Here is a 20,203-nt window from a genome sequence, read left to right as displayed (position 1 = left end):
AATTTCATTCAAATACTTAACTATCTCACGGTCTCATCTTATAATACTTCAGGTGCTAATGAAATTATTTTAGTGAAATTTAACTGTCTCAATTCTCGGGCTATCTTATGGATTTATTTCTCTGAATTATAAAAAATATTGAACTTTCCTCGATAATTTAATTTAATAGTAGTCATCCAATTTAATTTATTAGCTGTTCTAGATCTCGTTTTTTTTATTATATTTTATCAAGAGAAAAAAAAACATGTTTTTTAAGAGAGTACTCCACACAAAACTACAAATCATATGAACAAGAGCTAATTTAGAGGTTCTTATTGTGGTCTAATTTTTTTCTTCATCTTTGGATTCATTTCACTACTCCCAGAATCGCTTATCCTTCGAAGAAGCCTTGGCCTTGTACTTTTAGTTTTATCAGGAGAAGATTCCTTTTGAGCCAAATCCTTATGATTTTCTTTCTGTTCTTGTTGTTCTTGTTGTTCTTGTTCATGGTTTCCAATCGAAAGCTTGTTGACATCCTCCGTGAGCTTTGGTCTTGTAGTTTTATCAGGAGACGATTCCTTTTGATCCAAATCCTTATGGTTTTCTTTCTGTTCTTGCTGTTCTTGTTCATGGTTTCCAATTGAAAGCTTGCTAACATCCTTCATTGTCACTTCTTTTTCTTCTTCAATCTGCCAAACAAGAGAGCATTCGATTTAGCCAAATACCCGGTTAACGTATCGTCAAAGTTCTACATTGATTAGGGTCAAAAATATCACGCTCGTGAGCTACTAAAAAACGAACCATTATCTATGTCAAAATAAGATCGTTTAGATCGACAAAATGAGCATAGTTCAATCGTAATCAATATCTAATAAAAATTAAACACGATTAAGAAGAAGACGACCTTAAATGATGATGAAGAAGATGAAGCATTGTTCTCCATTTGGATTTTGAGGTCTCTTAGTTCATTCCTCAATTTCTCAATCATCCTCTTCTTCCTTTCCATTTCTTCATTGTTTCTCCAAAACTCTGTTCTACTCTCTTCAATCTTCAAATTCTTCTCTCTTATCATCTTTGATTGTTCCTTCAATCTCTTCTTCACTTTCTTTACTTCTCTCCCAAGTAACCTGTTCTCTGGTTTTTGGCCTTCAAACTTCTCTGAAACTCCCAAATATTCAGTCACCAAACTCTCAAACCTTTTGTTTTCTTCTTCCATTAGCAAAATCTCCTTCTCCAAGAACCTGATATGAGCCATGTCCAAAACCAATGTGTTCTTCAACTCCATCAGCAAAGCTTCCTTCTCTTTCAAATTTTGGTACCAAATGAACTGCTTCTCTATGCCCAATTCCTTTCTTTCAAGATCTTCAACTCTGTTTTTTAAGCCTAAAAAAACTTCCTCAATATTGGGTGAAGTTTCTTTTTGCTTCAAAGGAAGTGGAGCTGAGTGATTTTGGCTGTCAAAGTTCTCATTCTTTATGAGTTTTGATATGCGTTTGAGTGGATTTAAGGAGGGAAATGAACTTCTTGCCATCATTATGCCACAACATACTCCACCAGCTGCTGATAGAGCCAGAGGAATGCCAATTTTCAAGAGGGTCGGCTCCAAATTCTCGGGTTTTGAAGTTGTATTCATCATTAGAGATTCGGTTCGGTTCAGTTCAGTTTGATGTCTCTTTGTAATAGTCCGATTGTAGGCCAGAGAGACTCAAACTCCAACACCGTTGCTCGTATTATAGACTGCACGTTGTCTCGGCTCGATTTGTGGTTTGAAAATGGATGAAGAGTTGAGGCTACTTAGATAGGTTTCTTTGATCAAAATGGTGTTAAGATTCTTTACCAATCCGTTAAAAGTGGGTAATCCTTTGCTTTTTTACGACTCCATGGCTTCTAAGCTTTACTCTAAGGCTTTGGGAATTACTTTGAGTTCAATCAATCCATGTTGGTTTTAGTGGGACGAAACAAATTTGGTGTTATTCTATTCTTATAATTTAAACTTAGCATAATCTTTTAACAGAGGTGGAACTGAGCAAAGGTTTTTGATTCATTTGTCGATTTAATGCTTCTAAGTAACTCTTCCAACAATGGTATTTCTATTATATATTATTTCAAATGAAGTTTACGTGTAAAAATTATTGGGTCCATTTCTCTCACGTTTACTTGTATAATAACATGTGCTTTTGTTAGTACCAAATAAAGTATTCTACTTTCACGTATACTAAGAAATGTGCGCTACACTAAATAAAGTAGTTTTTCTCAACAAAGTATTATTTTTTCTAACCGTTAAACAATATCATGTTTGTTCGTCTAACTACAATTTAAATGGTTAATACCATTCATTCCCGTAGAGTCGAAAGTTCAAAACTCATATTTCTCCCTAAGAGAAACAGATAAAAAAAAAACTTATAAGGTATTACAACACAAAATGAGAGCTAAAAATAGAAACACTTTGAGAAACGAGTTATGTATTTATAATGCGTAAAGAACACTCAACTTGAACATAGTTCAGCCGATTGAGACATGTCTTCGACCTAGAAGTTCGAACCCTCGCCAATTCTATATTGAACTAAAAAAATATGTAAAAGAAACAAAATGGAGAGAGAGTGAGAGAGAGAGGAGGTTGCAGAGCTTAGAGGATAGTAGATTGTAATAAAAAAACATCACCTGAAGTTTGTCATGGATAAATCTAATCTCATACGTTGTTTCTACAAAAGCTGTCAAGAATAGCTCAAAATGGAGGCTGATCTTCAATACTTTAGAAAAACAAAAACAACCCCAAACCAGACCATAAGTCAATCATTTAGGAATTAACAGTTCCATAGAAATTAATATCTTATTCTATCAAACGTTTCCTTCCAACAGGGTGAAACTGTGGCGTGGCCTGAGATGGATGAGATCAAAGAACAAACCAGCGGCCTTTGATGTGCCACAGACCTGTAAATAAGAACAATTATTACCCACATTTTATGCACCGACTAATAATTAGATGCAGCTTTGGACCAACCAGCTGCCAGCCTGCGAAGAGTGAGGTAAGGAAGGCTCAATAAGCATAATTAATGATTTAAGTTCCAAATCTCAGGTTCTTTGAAAGGACCAAAATTGGTGGGAGGATATTGATACATATTGAACATTCATATCCGTCCGGAAAAAATTTCTACTCCCATAATAGCTACTATCACTAGTCATATCATACTTGAACGTGTCATAATTAAATGTTTCTGAATGGTAGTAGTATGGAAGTACCAAAACTTCTTTCCCTATAACACCGTACTGAAAAGCTAAATTTTCAATTTGTTCAAGATTTACTGAGCAGCTCAAAGCACAAAGAAGGCTCAAATCCCAGTTAGGAAAGAATGGTACTACGTACCTGAGGTCAGATAATTCAAGAAAGTTCAAATCCGGAGTTGGAATTGATCGCATAGAGAAGTTTTGATCTCAAGGTGCTCGAACGTTTATATGTAGGGAGCTGCATGCAAAAAATATAGAAACGAAAGGCACAGATAATTAGCAGTTGAAAAACAGAGGAATTTAGAACATCATTAATGACTAATCTACATTTGCATTACTAATGGCTGTCTTGTCAATAATGAGGTCTCTTTTTTTAAATAAAACTGATACTTGCTTCATTTTTCGTACCTTGAGAGTATTATAGCAAGTGGAAGCTGTCGGAAGGCGCTCGACATCCTGTCCTCCTAGTGAAGCCCATATCGGTACGTCACATGAGACCTACATCAGGTTAATTTCCATATCAGACTTTACAATGAATAACATTTTCAATGCACTCCAAGCAGCTCATTTAAAGTTGAACAAGGCGCATACAGATATTTTGAACTGTTGTTGGCAGTTAATTTATTGATCAGAAGACCCTGACTCTGGGATTTAAACTGGTGAATAAAAGGCCTCTAAAGTACGAACAAAAGAAATGTAACTGGAAACTTAAGATTGAATGCACACCTTATGAATGGTAAAAGCTGGTTGCAGGTACTTGAATCCAAGTAATGGAGCTCGAGAACAACTAGTGACAAATTTAAGAAGCAAACAACGATCTTTTGGTTCAAACCCCTTAATAACCTGCACATTCCCCCAACCCCCGCAGAAAAATTAACAAAATTAAAAATTATTAAAAAAAAAGAGGGGGGGGGGGNGGGGGGGGGGGGGGGGGGGGGTGAAAAGCTGGGGAGTTCCAACAGTATACATCACAAGGCCCAAGCATGATTCATACAGATTGCCCAATAACATGAGCTTGAAAGGAGGAAGGGGGGGAGACAGAGAGAGAGCGAGAGAGAGAAGGAATATTATTTGTATGAAATATGGCCATGTAAGTATCTCTTTAGTTCTAAAATAAGTCACGCCCATCAACCAGAACAGAGTTACATAAGCACAAGGAACTTTATCGCAACTTGCCTAGTTTTAAGAATTTTTTTTCCCAAAGGAATCAAATCAGTTGGAAATAATATGAAAAGTTGGATATTAGACTGATACCAAAACAATGCGGATTAATCACTACAAAGTTTATACCTCCCAGAAAATACTAATAGTTCGGCTGCCCTCTGTGTAACCACCTGTATATCGTGTATTATTCCTCAAATCATCAACGTCAATGTCGTGGTTTCCACCGGAAAGCAACTACAGAATGGAATTTATATTAGGGAAAAAAAATTTAACAAAACAAAAATGAGGAAAAAAATTGCATTTAACCATAGTAAAGATAAGAATGCGGATGTTCACAAATTTAAACCATTTAAAAATTATATAGTTCTACTACCAGTTCCACCCATATGAAATCCTCTGAGGTATTCTAAGAACCAGCAAGTTGTAAAGAACTGGTTAGTGCGAGTATACAAAACAATGGAAACTTATTTGAACCTCTTTCACCCACCTTATCCAATTATTATACTTTTTGCCATCTTGCGTAATAATCAATTTGGTTGCATATTCAGCACATATATTATTGTCCATAAAATTATATAGTTCTAAAAATCGTTCCAACCCAATGGAATCTTCTTAAGTATGGGAAGAACCAGCATGTGTCAAGAACTAGTTCATACCGAGTATTGGAAACAATGGAAACTAATTTGTACCACTATTGATCATTTATCTAATCAGTATACTATATGTCTTTCTTTGGTGATGAAACAAAGATTTAAGGATTACCAACTAATCGATGTTAGTATTTCAAAAAAAAAAAAAAAAAAAAAAAAAAAAAAATAAAAAAAAAAAAAATCCAAAGATAGACAAGGAAATAGAGGTTATGCAGGCCTTGATCCATCTTCTATTAGAGCCTTTTCTTTCTCCCATTCTGCTTTTAAGAATTGTCAATTGACCAAGTACCAAGTCGTGGGCACTTTCACGGCCTAAGCACTCAACCTAGCTTCTATTTGTTTCGCCACTCATGTGCTGCTTCATTTGCAATGACGAAAGCATCAGGGATTTCTCGGTTACCAACGGGTAAAGGGATATAGTCATGGGGAGGATATTTACAGTCTTCCTGTCAAAACTATTGCCATAACTTCAATTTGTTCCACTCACTTATGGAGAAGGCTGTAATTTTCTTAGGAATCAATCAAATATCACAACCAAGTCATACTAGATGGTTTCCGGAGTTTTTTTTTTCTCTTGTTTTTTTATGGAAATTTTCCATGACGCCATGCAGACTGGAGACTAAGGACTCCCAAAACTTTTAACAGCCCAAAGATCCCATCATCAATAAAAGGTCATTCATACCATTCCTTATTAGCCTGAGATATAGAAGACCCCTTGGAGGTCCTCACATAAAATTTCCACATTAGTATGAGCTTTTAAAAGTTAAGGAATCACATGCCTTGCTTAGTTTAGCTAACAATCCAGGATGCCAAGTCTATAGTGAAGAGCATAAATAATGCACATCGATTAACAAGAGCAATGATATATACCTGATTGAATTCACTTGCACTAAATAACTTCAACCACGACGGTGATACAAGATCAGTCAAACCCCTATAGAATGCGTTTGAAAAAGGCAGTATCTGCAATTTAACAGGGAATGAACATAAATTTGAACCAAAACAATTATCTTTGCAGAGTATAAAATAAGAATCACGGCTGAACTTTATTTGAGTTGCAAGAATACTTTATTTCCTAAAGAAATCACAAACATAGGTCAGGTCCACATCTCTCATAAGCAACATTACCACCAGACATGAAATATCGCCAAGAAAGGAAAAAATTACATGATGAACAACCAATGACCTGTCGATTAAGTTTATAATCAGCAATGGCGTGAACATACTGCATCTTATTCTCATTTGTAACAGAAACATCCTTGCCACCATGTATAAGCTCAATAACATGTCGCTTGCCAAATGATTCTTCAGTAACAGTGAAATCCAGCGAGAGTTCTTTGACATCGCCCTCATAAGACTGCCATAAGAAGAGCCATAACAATTAAAGTTCATAAAACTATTATTACAAAAATAAATATGCAACTTTGCGTAGTTCATCAATTACCTTAAACAAAAAAGGGCCTAAAGAATCAAAGATATTAAAAAATATCTTACCCAAGGCTTAAAAAAACCAATCAAGAACGGACATTATCTCAGTTATTGCATATAAAAAATTGGCATTGTCCAATTTAGTCATGTACGTGCTCTTCTCACCTCATATTCTTCTGAAGAGATTAACCAACTTTAAACTAATGACCCAATCTTCAAACTCTAACCGCACTTGGAAGAGAGAACCTTAATTTTCAAACGAGAATTTAAAACTTAAGGGACTCTTATACCATGTAATAAGTATTGGAAAAAGACTCAACATATTTTAGATTAGAGTAAGATATATATAAGTACACAAGAAAATCTTAAACTAAAGAATGTACAATTACTATAATTACTATAAAGAACAACCATGCATAATAACATATATATTATTAAAAATGAGATGTGCTTTTAAGTAGCTTCCCATCATATAGAACCGTCTGCCTGTCATCTTGGTGAGGTTCACATGGACTTGATGACCTGGGTCTCAATCAATTATCATGAACAACGGCATGTTCATCGAATAGCCGTAATCCAACCGAGGAACTAGATAATGTAAGAAGAAAATTCTGAAGAATGTCTCTGAAGCTGTCCTGACATCACCATAAAATTTAATGCTCATCTCACAGTCAGTCACTTCCAGCCCACAGTAAATCATCACACCGCATTTTTAACTCCTAATCCTCCAGATCCACCTCAACATCTACCAACCAGTCTACTGAATGCTTTGTTTATTTGACTCAAACTAGCGTAATTTCTTAGGGAAAGCATATGCCTTTCACGAATCTTTCCATTCTGACCACGTGGAGATATTCAATGATTTCACTTCAGGAAAAAAAACTTATAATAAAAGAGACAGGAGGATAAAGAAAGCCAGTAATACTATTAGGTAATCATTAGGAAACATCATATCGTAATATTGTAGTTTTGGCTTGACCTTGTGAGTATGAAGAATTTACCTTGACATACATGAGATTCCGGTATAGTTCTGGATCAAGTGTCGATAACTCGTCAAGGAAGCTATACCGGCCTAACAACTTGTGAACAAAAACATGTGAAAATGAGTAATCAAGCAATATTCCTTCATAGAGAGCCTTCCCAACAACTCTACCAAGAAACTCAATCATCTGGATGCCGTTGTCGAGATATCTTGCTGATGCATTAGGGATAAGAAGCCTGTCTTCAGTAGACGTTTGACAGAACAGCCCATATCTAAAAGGAAAAATAAACAAGACAGAGATTATTGGAGGCCGAAAAAGAAAGACCACAATGATTCTATGTAGTTTGTGTAACTTACTCAGGAGAAAATGCTGCTTTGGCTATATCAGTTAAAAACTCTTTGGATAATCCACCACAGTCTTGGCCAGCCTCGGGAAGGCCACATTCACTAACGAATGAAACATGAATAGCTGATTTTAGCCTTGACCCAAGGGAATTTAACTGTCTGAATCCATCTTCAATAACATGGCTGCGACGAACTACAATTTCAAATGATCGTGACCCAGGTCCACCAACTTCACCTGCCATTTTTCGGGAAACTTTGTCCATCTTGACAAACTCCCTGAACATTTCAACTCTGCCAGGAAAAAAAAGAACGGAAAATGAAAAGCCTTTGATATGGAAAGACAAATTTTGAGACTTCTTTATGGATGTATAAGTGCTTATAAGTTCCAATGCGCACCAAACACAGAAGAACATCATGGTTTAATCAAAGTCCTGAAGAAAATTTTGTACTATATACTGGCTTCGGAGAGAGGGAAGGACAGAGTTTCTAAAATAAATTTTTCTTTAAAAGGAACATTGACCAGAAAAAAATATAACATTAAACTAGAAAATGTAAAATGTAAAATGTAAATGATGAGTGGAATTTATAGAATCAACAAGATAACTTTTAGCTTTTACTTAGAATAGAATTTAAATTTTTATGAAAGATATAATAAAAGCTAAGAATGGTAAAACGATAGGTAGTGAAGAATGCCCTCATGGAAAATGGCTTATGTAATCCAGTAGAGAAAAAACTTCATGCCAACCACCAGGGGAAAAACTAACTTGGTATCCGATATGAAGAACGCAACACTCCAATGCGATCATATGGAGACCAAACCAATTACAAGGACCAGTCAGTTCTATCGCCCTACATGCATAAAGTCCGGAAAGCCCTCACTTTATTGATGGGACATTTTGATGTCCTTTTCCTCTCACCCCGGTTCTGGTGAAAGAAAGGGTCAACACAAGGATGCTTATATGTCCAATCCTCTCTGCCCATGCTCATATAAAGAAATTGGATGAAAAAGTAAGCACTCAATGCTCTCAACAACCATGAACAGTACTCCAAATGCACAATATCAAGCTTTATACTTTTACACGTTGGGTAGCAACTGAAGGGAACATAACATTTCCTATTGATAACTTGTAAACATCATCTCCTTCTACGGGGGATCACCGAGATGATGTTGCTTGATACATATTTGAGGGTTTTGAAGATTCACGATAGTAAAGTAACAACATCAAACAAGATTGGATTTTTCTTATAAGAAGCAAACAGGAAATATTAATTAAGCTGAGATGGCGGCAAATCCAGATCAATGAGAGTAGCAAAGCTGCATATTGAAAAGGAAATAGCCAGTTTAGTTAGCAGTCTGATTCTCACCTTTCCTCGAATGGGAACACATGCGGTGTGGTAGCTATAATCGAACCTACAGTTGGAACTGTTAAACTATCATCTGCCCGTAAGTTAGCTAATAAAGCTTCGTGAGTTCTTGCAGCAACTGCAACAGGTGGTCTACTTGTTCTAGCAGGTGCAAGCCATAGCATAGGAGGACAAAACTGGTGTCTGCAATCTCTCTCATACATCAGATGCAAGCACCTGATTGCAGATTCCATAAGGGATGTGTTCTGCTGACCAGTACCATGGGACAAGCCATTATACACAAGTGTATTAAGCATTGATGCAAGTTTCCTTTGCTGCTCCAGCCTGAACGGAACCTAGTCCACATAATGAAGTTTACAAATAAGGCATCACATTTGAAAAAATCATACAATGGAGGGAGAGATGAAATATCTTGCCTGTTTTTCATAGAACTCTATGTCGTCTAGAACTAACAGCAGATGAGCATAAGTGGCACTGAAAAGATAGAGCAGACATGACAAATCTTTTGAAATTCCTTGTGGACCACAACTCAGAGATTTTATGTCCCATACATCACGCAAGTCATCATCCCCTTGTCTTGAACTAGATTGATCCTTAACCGAGTCCATATGATCACTGCCCAGTTGTGACTTGCTCGTGAACTTATGAAAGACAGTTACCCTCTTACTATTTCCATCCCTGTTGACTTGCTTTGGCTTTTTGCTAAAAACTTCATCTTTCTTTTTACTTGATATTTTACTTGAGCCAGGAAAGGGACCTTCAGCTTCATCAGCATCACTGGGGAAAAGGGAACTTTCTAACACTCCCCACAAATCAACAAGAAACCCAGGAGTAAAAGATAACATGTTAAGAACAGGTAAGGATCCAACGGGTGGATTCAAAAGTGAAAATATTCTGAGCATGTACATGTAAAAGTATGATATATCGATCAGTTTCAAGCTTTTCATACAGTCTATATTATTTGACTGTGCAGTACTTTTTTCGGAGTGAAGATCTGTATTTACTATTGTCAAAAGATCTGTGAGATGCCTCTGTTCACAAATAGGCCTAAACATATCAATGGGCAATGTGCTTAAGGGCATGGATGCCATTTCATTCTTGAGAACAGCTGCATCAGAGGGTTCATAAGAAGTTAAATTTTCGCTTTGGATATCTTGATTCTCCTTTCTACCACACCCAAAATCCCCAATCAAAGCCAAAAGTCTTTCTGCCAAAGTGATACCCACACGAACATATAACACATAATCTAAACTCTGCTTGAACCAACCAGAATCCCTGGCCTTAGTTTCAGTCCCTGCTGCCAGACATATAATGTTAGCAAGAGCCCATCCAACTGCCGGAACAACCTTAGAGCCACAATCAACTGATAACCGATCCAGGTCAGACATTCCCAATAAAATTGTCTCTTTCTTGGCCTGCCATCAACTGCCACAATTCAATCAGTGCCAAATCAAGATGTTATTGTAAATGTAATCTCTTTGATACTAAAACGTAACAATTGTTAATTTGTCAACTCAAAACGTAACAATTGTTAATTTGTCAACTCACTATAACCAAAATGAATTTTTTTTACACAATGAAATTCTATTAAAATTATTTAGATAGGTACTCGTTATCAAAGCTGCAAAATCAAGAAAATGAATGCATCTATATTTGCCAAAAATTCAGAAAGAAGTAACTCATTTTTTTTCATAACTCCTAAACTTGAGCAAACAAAGTAATTAAATAACCAACAGATACATAATATACAAGTATCATTGGGTTTTATAAGCAGGCAGAAAGTGAGCTATTTAGTTTCAGTGGTGACAAACTAAAATGAAAACCATAAAAAATCTGTTCAACCTCAATGGCCCTTACCAATAGAGTCCAGAAGCATGGTAGCAAGATAGATCGATGCTTTACAGCTGGCACAAGAACTTGAGGCAGATTTTGAACAAGTTCGGGAATTGTAAGTAGAAACAGACAGAACTGTTCAGCCACATGATGCCCTTCCCACGAAGTAGTGCCAATTGCATCAAAATTCATTAGACGAAATGGTCGTAAAGCTAAAGTTATTGCACTCACAGTAATAACAAATAAATCATTTGTCTGGATGGTACTGGTGGTCCGTGAAGATTGGATAACACTCAATTTACACATGTATTTTCTGACGGATAGGTAAAGGCCACTTTCAGAAGTTCCTAGATAATGAACTAAATCCTTCAATGCTGCTTCTGTATCAAAACGATTATTCTCATTTACATTCTTCCACCCATTATAATCAGTGAAGACGACTACCAAGCGCATGGCTAAAGAGGTTGTAACAATAATTTTTTGCTCCTTTGCTTGCAACTTGTCGAAATGAACAAGAATAAATAAGCATACAGAAATAAGTTTCCTTGATTGGTAAGTCCATATTCTTCTTTCTTCAGATGTACCAGTGGCCAAGGAGCAAAAGTTGTTCTTTGATTCTTGACACGAAAATTGATTATAGCATGTCAAGTCCAAAATAGATGTATAGACTAAAAATAAATATATATAACAATAAAAGAAAGAGCTAAATGACGGTAGAAATGAGCAAGGCAATGGAGATTTCATCCAAAATAGTATCGTATGGACTAATTCTCTTTCTCTCACATTTTTCCAATTTCCACTCCCCAAACACTAATCAATTTTTGCAAGCTTACTAAACTCAAATTAATATTGTGAGGATTTCTGGTAGATTTTTTTAGTACAAAAAATGTGATGTATGGAAATTTGAGCCTCAAACCTACCAGTATTTGAGGATTGAGACGCTTCCATTTCAAATCGTGATTACTACGCAAAGTCTTCCTCCAAAACCACATATGTATGTTTTCAACAAATGTGCCCAAAGGAGTCAATATGATATTTTTCCAGTTTCTTTAATTCCATGTTCTGGAGACTATCAAATCAAGTAGAGTATAGCACACAAATTACATGCCACTTTAAAGTTAAAATATATCTAGAATATAGGCATCCCAAAACCCACCATGCAATATCAGTTTGTAACTCAACTTACCAAATTAAGATACAACTCAGCCTATTCTGCTGTTTTTTGACGTGATAATAAGATTTATCAATTGGATCTTAGAACTCAGTCTAAAATGAAATGCAAAAAGATGAAAAAAATAATAAAGAGTATCGGTGAAGAAGTGGATACCGGTAGAATTGATGCTTTCAAACAAGATTGTAAAGCAATTCTTCATACAGTCTATATCTCTGGTCTGGATATTTTGGGGTCGTTTCAGAAAAGATGAGATAAAGAAGAGAAACGGTCTCAAAATATTATAGGAAATGAACGTGCCAGCCAGAGCACCAGAACGATTATTCACCAACTCTTCCCAACTTTCTTGAAGCTGCAAAGCAGCTATCTTAGTCACTCTGTAGCGCCTCCATACTCTCTGCATCAATTAAGAAACGAGATTAGTAATTTCAAACTTTGAGAACTTGCCTTTGTTACCAGGAGAAGCTGCATAGATATGAAGAGTAAACATCCAACTTAATTCAATTACATAGAAATATAGGAACAATGATCAAACCCACAAACCATTCTCCATTGCAACTTAACTATCAGTTGCTAGAACGTGCAAGATAAACTAAGAATGGCACTTGAAGACCGCTAGAAGTAAATGTAATAGACCTGAATAAAGAGAGCCGCAGCTGCAGCTTTTCTTGCATATTGACGTAGCTCTCTCTCCTGGATAACCTTCTGAACAAGAGCATCCCTTGTAATTTCTTTTGCACTCGCTCCCCTCAATGATACCTGAGAATATCTCGTTAGGAATATAAAGAGCTTGGAAGTTATAGAACAGTAATTTTTTAGTCCCAAACAATAAAAACCATAGCAAACTAACCAAACCAAACCAATCCCCAAGTTCCATATTATTCCCACGCCAATTGCTCGCAAATCAGAGAACGAAAAGAAAGAGGCAGCTAATCCAAAGAAAATGTCCGGCTCAAATTAGATATAAAATGGATGTAGTAATTTAAGCTTCGACCACGATGAGAATTTCGTTTCAATACTAACGAACGAATAACTACCGACGGAGGAGAAGGTCATAGTAAAAGACCATATTCATGAAACAGATGAATTTGTGTATACTTTCTGGTAGCTGGTTTAAAATTCAATCCTAGAGAGGGAAGGTGAGAGAGAGAACCTGATGCTTGGAAGCTTTGTCCATGGACATCTAACGATTGTTGGAGCCAAGCTCCAATCCACATTCGCTTCCTGTAAACGACGAGCCGCTAAAAGCTAGTTATCAACGCTTTCCAAATCCAATCCAAACCAGCTGCTGGAATTGGAATTTTCAGCGATCATAACACGATGGATCAACAAATATCAAAGAGACTACTCTGAAATTCCTGTCGTAAAGATTTTGGATCTGATGCAGATGATGAAACATCCGTCGCAACCTTGTTTCATCGACGAGTGATCGTTCCACCGCTACGCTTAAGGCCCTTGTCCCTTCGCCGACGGCAAACACTACGCACGTCTCCGGTGCCGGAGGTCCAATCGTTGAAAAAAATTTGTGCTTATCCAGAAAATAACAATTGTAATAAAATAGCTTATCAGCTTTACTCGCGTATTGGATTGACGTGGCGCTCTTTGTTCCATCTGATTCTCAATTTCTTTATTTCCCCTAAAAATTGACCGTATGAAATTTATTCTTCATTTAAAATAAAATAAAAAAAACAGGAATTTTTTAAATAATGATTAAATTAAAAAAAATATATATATATATACATTTTCAGATCTGTGGTAGAAACTTTTTAAATTTAATATTATTATTATTATTATTATTATTTAGTTTATTGTTTTCTCTCAATTTCATCGGATAAATACTTTATAGCCAGGCCCAATACGAAGCCCAAACTCAATAGTTGGGCCCAAAAGATTGTCCAACAATTGCAATATAAGCTACCGAGTCATTCGGTGAGATTTTGTCTCCTAGGGTTTTTCATCAACAGCGCGGCGGGAAGCTTAGTATCGCAGCGGCCATGGTTCTCAAGTTCGTCAAAATACTTCCATCTCTATTTTCATGCGTTCTTAGATCTGATGCCATATCCTCTGTTTTCGTTCTATATGTCGGCGTGTTTTTGTGGTTCTGTTTTCGCATTTGTACGTGCATTGTTCATGCTCGAGAGATCTAAGGTTTTGCGTGTGTTTGAAGTGAGAAATAGGCTTATTTTTAGAAGTCTTCCTTTTGAGATACTTCAAATCTTTAACGAAGTTCCGTGTTTTTTTTTTTTTTTTTTTTTGTGGGTTAAATATAGATACTTTACTTATTAGGCGTGATTACGGTTGCTATATGCAACATGTCTGTGCACTGAGGTACTGGCGTGGTTAATTGGGACCAGCATCTGTTATGTTTTTATAACCTGGTTGGAAGGAAGTATTTCTGATGGAAATTTAGGAACAGGATATGTAATTTGAAGGGGAAGGTTTAGAAGATGAGTTTTTTTTTGTTTCTTGGACCTGTTATTGTAGTTTAATGTTTGAACAAACGGGTGTGGTATAATTTTATCATAAACTAAGTTCGAGAACTTCGAGATTCACGTGCTCAATCTTGTTCATGGGCTCTGTATGTTGGAAAAGAAGTATATGAGCTAGTAACTTTTGAGTCATGAATTCTGCCCCTAATAGTTTGATACTAATCTTTCAGGACTGAGCTTTGTCGATTCAGTGGGGCCAAGATATACCCAGGGAGAGGCATCAGATTCATCCGGGCCGATTCTCAGGTGATTTTGGTTACTGTATTTTAGATTATTTTGAGATAAACTGATATTTTTTTAGTTTAAACAATTATAGAAAACGTTGTAAACCCTTTCTTCTCTAATTAACCCCAACCTCTACAATGGTGCTTGGAGGAGTATTGTTTGATTTATTTGAATTATTCTCTGTTCCTTGCTTGTTTGACATTTTTGCTGTCAATTCGTTAGGTGTTTCTCTTCGCCAACTCAAAATGCAAGAGGTACTTCCACAACCGGCTGAAGCCATCAAAGCTTACCTGGACAGCCATGTATAGGAAGCAGCACAAGAAGGTAATATTAAGATTTTCTATCGACACTTTTTCTTTTTCTTTTTTTCTCACGAGGACCAGTGAATGAATATTGTCTGTAAATACCAAATACCAACTCTATCACTTGGATAATGATTCTCTTCATGCAAACTTGATTCCACTGAAAATAGTTAATCTCGAAAGAATCTCACAATGGGGGATTACAAACTAGTCAGGTTTCTAGTCTACTGATGGGATCTAATGTGGATTTAAGTTTCACCTTAACTCATATACTGAGCTCTAGGATTAATTTTGCAAATACAAGTCACATTACTCAACATTTAAATCCTTACAATTAAGTGTAATAACTAAATCCATACCTAAGAGATCTCACTTTAACCACATAGATGAAGGCTTCTCTTTGAGTGTTGTTTTGCTGGCTTGCTGTGGGCAATTGATCTTTATCCATTTTATTTTGACATTTGCAGGACATTGCTCAAGAGGCTGTAAAGAAGAGGAGACGTGCCACCAAGAAGCCCTACTCCAGGTCCATTGTTGGTGCAACATTGGAAGTCATCCAAAAGAAGAGAGCCGAAAAGCCAGAAGTGCGTGATGCTGCTAGAGAAGCTGCTCTCCGGTTCGTCCTCTTAAGAATAAAGATTGAACTAGAATAGAAATTTTGTATTTCAGCTTATGAAGATTTTTGATTGAATTGCAGTGAAATTAAGGAAAGGATTAAGAAAACCAAGGACGAAAAGAAGGCCAAGAAGGCAGAAGTGATGGCCAAGTCACAGAAGGCGCCAGGTAAGGGTAACGTTCCTAAGGGAGCTGCACCCAAGGGTCCAAAGCTGGGTGGTGGCGGTGGAAAGCGTTGATCCTTCTATTAGGTTTTGTTTTGTGATTTAAATTGCCAGATTTGGTAGATAGGACATTCTGATAATTTTGCGTTCTTTTTTGTGTTATGAGAAGTAATCCGTATTAATTGATAAACTTAATGTGCACTTATTCGAGTGGTTAATTTCCAGTTTAAATTTTATATTTGAAGTCAGAAGATTGATGAGATTACTTCATTTTGATACTCTTAAGAAATGTTGGTTTAACTTCATATAAACTTAGAGCTATAATTAATTCTTTTTGTTAAAAATTTTATATAATGCATGTTTTCCCTTGTCATATAGTTTATAAAATATTATATTTATTTTAGTTTTTATTTTCAAGTTTTAAATACATTTAAAACACACTAATGTTTACATATATTTTGTCATACAATGGTGATGGATAGAAAACACACGTGTCGATGTACATTTATTGATGGATACAAAGCAAGCTGGTCTTGTCTTTTTATATATATATATATATATATATATATATATATAATTTTTCTTTTCTAAAAATTATTTCTTTTTACCGGTTACTCTAATTTGTAATAATGTAATCTTTATTTTGATTTTTGTAACCATTTAGTTTTTGAACTTTCATATAAAATAATTAATTTTTACTATGATTTAGTTAAAATACTTCCATTTGCAATGATTGAGTTCCCATCCTTAAAATTATGACTTAGGTTTAATGAGAATTTTTAATTTAGGTCAATAAATGAGAGGATCCAATATATTCTTATCCTTAAAAGTTGATCGCCAATTGAGAATGGGTGTTACCACCGTCACTGTGCATAGGTACTCATCTTCGATGATTGAGGATGGGTGTTACCATCGTCGATTGTGCATGGGTACTCATATTCGGTGTTGCCGCCCGTCAAATTGGCTGCTTCAAGTTACGGGAGTGAGAATCAACGTTGGTGGTGGAATAATTTCCAAGCAAGTCATTACTTCAACCGATGCTTGGTCAAGTCTTTCGCCCGTCAGCTCTAGTCAGTGAAGTTTTTTCAATCACCAACGATGTTCAAGATGGCCGAAGTTGAATCCACATTAATTTTCTTATAATATTATATAACTAACTACATCGAGTCATTGTTCCCATTTCTCCCAACAATCCTCAACGAAGTCCCCTCTTTTCCATCAAACAAATTTTACTACATTGTGTTGCACCAGGTGTGTCCTCGTGCAAAAACATGCAGATACATACAAGCCATATGGTGAGGACCTCTACTACTACGATGTGATATTTCTTGGTCTAACATTCAACATAAAGTCAAAATGTAGCATAATTTAATAGTAACTTATAAGCACATTTTCGACTTCATCTTCTTCTCCACATTAAAACGTTTTTATACCTTTAAAAACAATGTTTCCAAAATCATGAGAAAATATGTTTTAAACTTAAAAACAGAGCTAAAATTTTCAAGATTTCAATCAAAAAAACTAACAACAACATTATGATCCAACATAAACTCTAATTAGAATCAAATATGAACATATATCCTTAAAATCATCAAAAGCCCATCCAAACCCTAATCATTAAACAGATCAATCAATGAACACAAACACATAAATTAAATTTATTAAACTGGGATCTCATTAGATCAGCACAGAAAGTTCAGATCATATAACCTCAACTCTTTCTCAATAATTTTTTTTCATAAAATTCTCCATTTTTTTTCCTTAATATATAAAATAAAAAACACAGATTTGAGGTGGTATGATCTGAACTGTCCAAACAAATCCCAAGACCCAGATATTAGAAACTGTCGAATTTCAACACTAATCTCTAAAAAAAAAACCCTAATTTAACCTCTCACTTCACAATCTTACTTTTTCATGAAATTAAAAAAAAAAAAAAAAACAAAAAAACCAAAGCAAACAAGTTTACTGGGGATGATAAGACGATGGGAGCGTCCCCCAGAATGTTGGAGACATGGGGTTGTACTCCTCAGTGTTGAACACATAGTTGCACTGCTCCGGTGGCGTCGGGTATTGGTTTGCTGCTGCTGCTGCCACCGCCGCCGCACTCGGCTTGCTCGAGCAGCCAGCTCCGACCGAGGTGCTCTCCACCGTCTCCTCCCCCGACAATTCAGTGTACACCGTTGACACTTGGTTCCTCGCAGTTTGAAGCTCTCTCAGCATGCTTTTCAGTTTCATTACCTACAAGGGTTAAAGACGATATTCATCTTTTCTACATTCAACGGTTCAAAACTGCCAATCACATTGACTAAAAAAGCTCCGAACTTTCTATTTCAAATGCAACGAAATTGTGTAAAAACGAACGATTTATGAGATATATTCAAGATCGAATCAAGTATAGACAAACCCTAATTCAATTCTCTAAAGCTGAAGTACTTTTTATGATTAAAAAGCACTTATATGATTTATGAGATATATTACAAGTAATTTTGTTATAAAAAGCCCATAATTTAGTTCACTAATTAAGTTGAGATCTTAAAAAGATTTGAAAAAAAAAATTAAACTTCATAGATCAAGGGAAAAAAAGCATACCTCCTCTTGAAGCTTATGTTTCTCTCTAGAAATGGCATCGAACTCTTGTTTGAGAGTGTCGTAGAGGTGCTCGAGTTGCTTCGCCTTCCACCGCGCACGGCGGTTCTGAAACCAAACAGCGATTTGGCGCGGCTGCAGACCGAGCTCCTTGGCCAGCTTCTGCTTCCGGTCGGGATCGAGCTTGATCTCCTCCTGGAAGCTTTGTTCGAGTGAGTCGAGCTGCTCGCTGCTCAGCCGCTTCTTCTTCTCCAAATTTCCATAGCTGTTCATGTCCATCCCTGGAACCAGCCCTTGCAGCACCGTCTCCGACGCCCCCGCCATCGCCGAATGCTTCACATCCATGCCTGCTCATGGAAGCAAAACCCCAGAGACAAGATTAACAAAACTCTACAAATCTTTCAATTATTTTATATAATTAATTATATCCTCCATGGATCTGCAAGAAAATCATGTTCGAAAAACATGAAACATTCGTTAAAAAAACCACCTCCGTTTCAGATCTTCGATTATCCGTTCGTTTAGTGACAGTTACTTGTCGGGAAAAAGAAAGAAAAAAACACAAAAAAAAAGAACAATTTAAAAAAAAAAAAAGTGGAAATATCAGATTTTTCTGATCTGGGTGTCATTATTTTTAAGTTTATAACCACTAGAACAAATCAAATAAACAAAACAACAAATTCATTAAAAACACACACACACACACACACACACACACACACACACAAAAAAACACAAAAAAGAACAATTTTTTTATAAAAAAAACACCTTAAAAAGTGGAAAGATGAGATTTTTCTGATCTGGGTGTCATTATTTTCAAGTTTATAACCACTAGAACAAATTCATTAAAAAAAAAAAAAAAAAAAACCCTCAAGAACACTGAATATTACCCTGATACTGTTCAAGATTATAGTTATAGAGAAACCCAAATGAAGATTCCGGCGCTCGAGAAACAAAGGGTCTGAAACTTCCGGTGGCCCACTCCATGTTTTCCGGTCTCCGGTGAAACTTCCCGATCAGATTAGCTTCAAATGTTGAAGATGGAAGTGAGGGTTTTGAGTGGGAATTGAAGCTACAAATAGAGAGAGAAACAGAGAGAGAGGAGAGAGAAAGTGAACTTTAGGGCAATTGAAAATTAGGGCTACAAATGAGGAGGGTGAGAGTCATCAGTGTTGAAAAGTGTTCATATGCCTTTGCTCTACTGTTTATCACTTTTCTTTTCTCTTGCCTCCTCTCTATTTTTCTATATATATATATATATATATATATATACACATACATAAATGCAATATCTTATCCACCAAAGAGAGAGAACGCAAACAAAAAACGATCAAATACCGTGTAGAACGACGTAAATATTATCTTTAAAATCATTGTTTTATCGTCACGAATTAAAGTTTTGATTTTTACGTCGTATAATGATAAACTATGTTATTTCAATTTCTTTAAAAAAAATGATATTTTAATCATTTTAATACTTATTTTCTAAAATATTTTAACGGTTTTTAAAAAATTAATCTGGGTGTGTGTGACGGCGAACTATATTATTCTAATCTGGTTAAATCATTTTTTTTAGAGGGATAATGTATTATATGTACTTAATTAAGAGTATTTGGATAAAGTTGAAAAGCTATATCTTAGTGACATAATACAATTAATTAAACTAAGTAATCTGTG

The 20,203-nt window shown here is 35.8% G+C and overlaps 4 protein-coding genes across 8 annotated transcripts; 1 reads left to right on the top strand and 3 right to left on the bottom strand.

Moving 5' to 3' along the window:
* Positions 1-254: 254 nt before the first annotated feature.
* LOC111450790 (nucleoporin GLE1-like) lies at positions 255-1,921 on the bottom strand. The gene is made up of 2 exons (XM_023091088.1): positions 884-1,921; positions 255-668 (listed from the first exon to the last, which is right to left on the bottom strand). Exons 1-2 carry the CDS (start codon positions 1,613-1,615, stop codon positions 312-314), a joined length of 1,089 nt encoding a protein of 362 aa, XP_022946856.1. The 5' UTR covers positions 1,616-1,921; the 3' UTR covers positions 255-311.
* Positions 1,922-2,523: 602 nt separating this feature from the next.
* LOC111450750 (E3 ubiquitin-protein ligase UPL7) lies at positions 2,524-13,744 on the bottom strand. 5 transcript variants are annotated; one of them, XR_002711873.1, is made up of 16 exons: positions 13,296-13,742; positions 12,779-12,901; positions 12,299-12,539; positions 10,996-11,588; positions 9,555-10,553; positions 9,139-9,473; positions 7,786-8,064; positions 7,448-7,700; positions 6,205-6,375; positions 5,889-5,981; positions 4,495-4,602; positions 3,931-4,047; positions 3,613-3,702; positions 3,344-3,442; positions 2,641-2,991; positions 2,524-2,542 (listed from the first exon to the last, which is right to left on the bottom strand). XR_002711873.1 is itself a non-coding variant. In XM_023091022.1 (15 exons), the coding sequence occupies exons 1-14, from the start codon at positions 13,323-13,325 to the stop codon at positions 3,359-3,361; spliced, it is 3,516 nt and encodes a 1,171-aa protein (XP_022946790.1). In that variant the 5' UTR covers positions 13,326-13,742; the 3' UTR covers positions 2,617-2,991; positions 3,344-3,358. The 5 variants fall into 5 exon arrangements, 2 of the variants coding, with proteins under 2 accessions (XP_022946790.1, XP_022946802.1); XM_023091022.1 differs by lacking the exon at positions 2,524-2,542 and having other exon boundaries at positions 2,617-2,991; XM_023091034.1 differs by lacking the exon at positions 2,524-2,542 and having other exon boundaries at positions 2,617-2,910.
* A 333-nt stretch (positions 13,745-14,077) lies between these two features.
* Positions 14,078-16,202, top strand: LOC111453997 (60S ribosomal protein L24). Its single transcript, XM_023095260.1, has 5 exons — positions 14,078-14,147; positions 14,802-14,877; positions 15,079-15,180; positions 15,626-15,774; positions 15,856-16,202. The coding sequence occupies exons 1-5, from the start codon at positions 14,137-14,139 to the stop codon at positions 16,010-16,012; spliced, it is 495 nt and encodes a 164-aa protein (XP_022951028.1). The 5' UTR covers positions 14,078-14,136; the 3' UTR covers positions 16,013-16,202.
* Positions 16,203-17,571: 1,369 nt separating this feature from the next.
* Positions 17,572-19,726, bottom strand: LOC111449045 (homeobox-leucine zipper protein ATHB-22-like). Its single transcript, XM_023088886.1, has 3 exons — positions 19,417-19,726; positions 18,530-18,873; positions 17,572-18,178 (listed from the first exon to the last, which is right to left on the bottom strand). The coding sequence occupies exons 1-3, from the start codon at positions 19,511-19,513 to the stop codon at positions 17,903-17,905; spliced, it is 717 nt and encodes a 238-aa protein (XP_022944654.1). The 5' UTR covers positions 19,514-19,726; the 3' UTR covers positions 17,572-17,902.
* Between the last annotated feature and the right edge of the window lie 477 nt (positions 19,727-20,203).

The sequence above is a fragment of the Cucurbita moschata genome, unplaced genomic scaffold, assembly GCF_002738365.1.
Source record: "Cucurbita moschata cultivar Rifu unplaced genomic scaffold, Cmos_1.0 Cmo_Scf00001, whole genome shotgun sequence".
In the NCBI taxonomy this organism is placed as follows: domain Eukaryota; kingdom Viridiplantae; phylum Streptophyta; class Magnoliopsida; order Cucurbitales; family Cucurbitaceae; genus Cucurbita; species Cucurbita moschata.
Note: the sequence above shows the minus strand (reverse complement) of the source record. Positions and strands in the feature narration are given on the sequence as shown.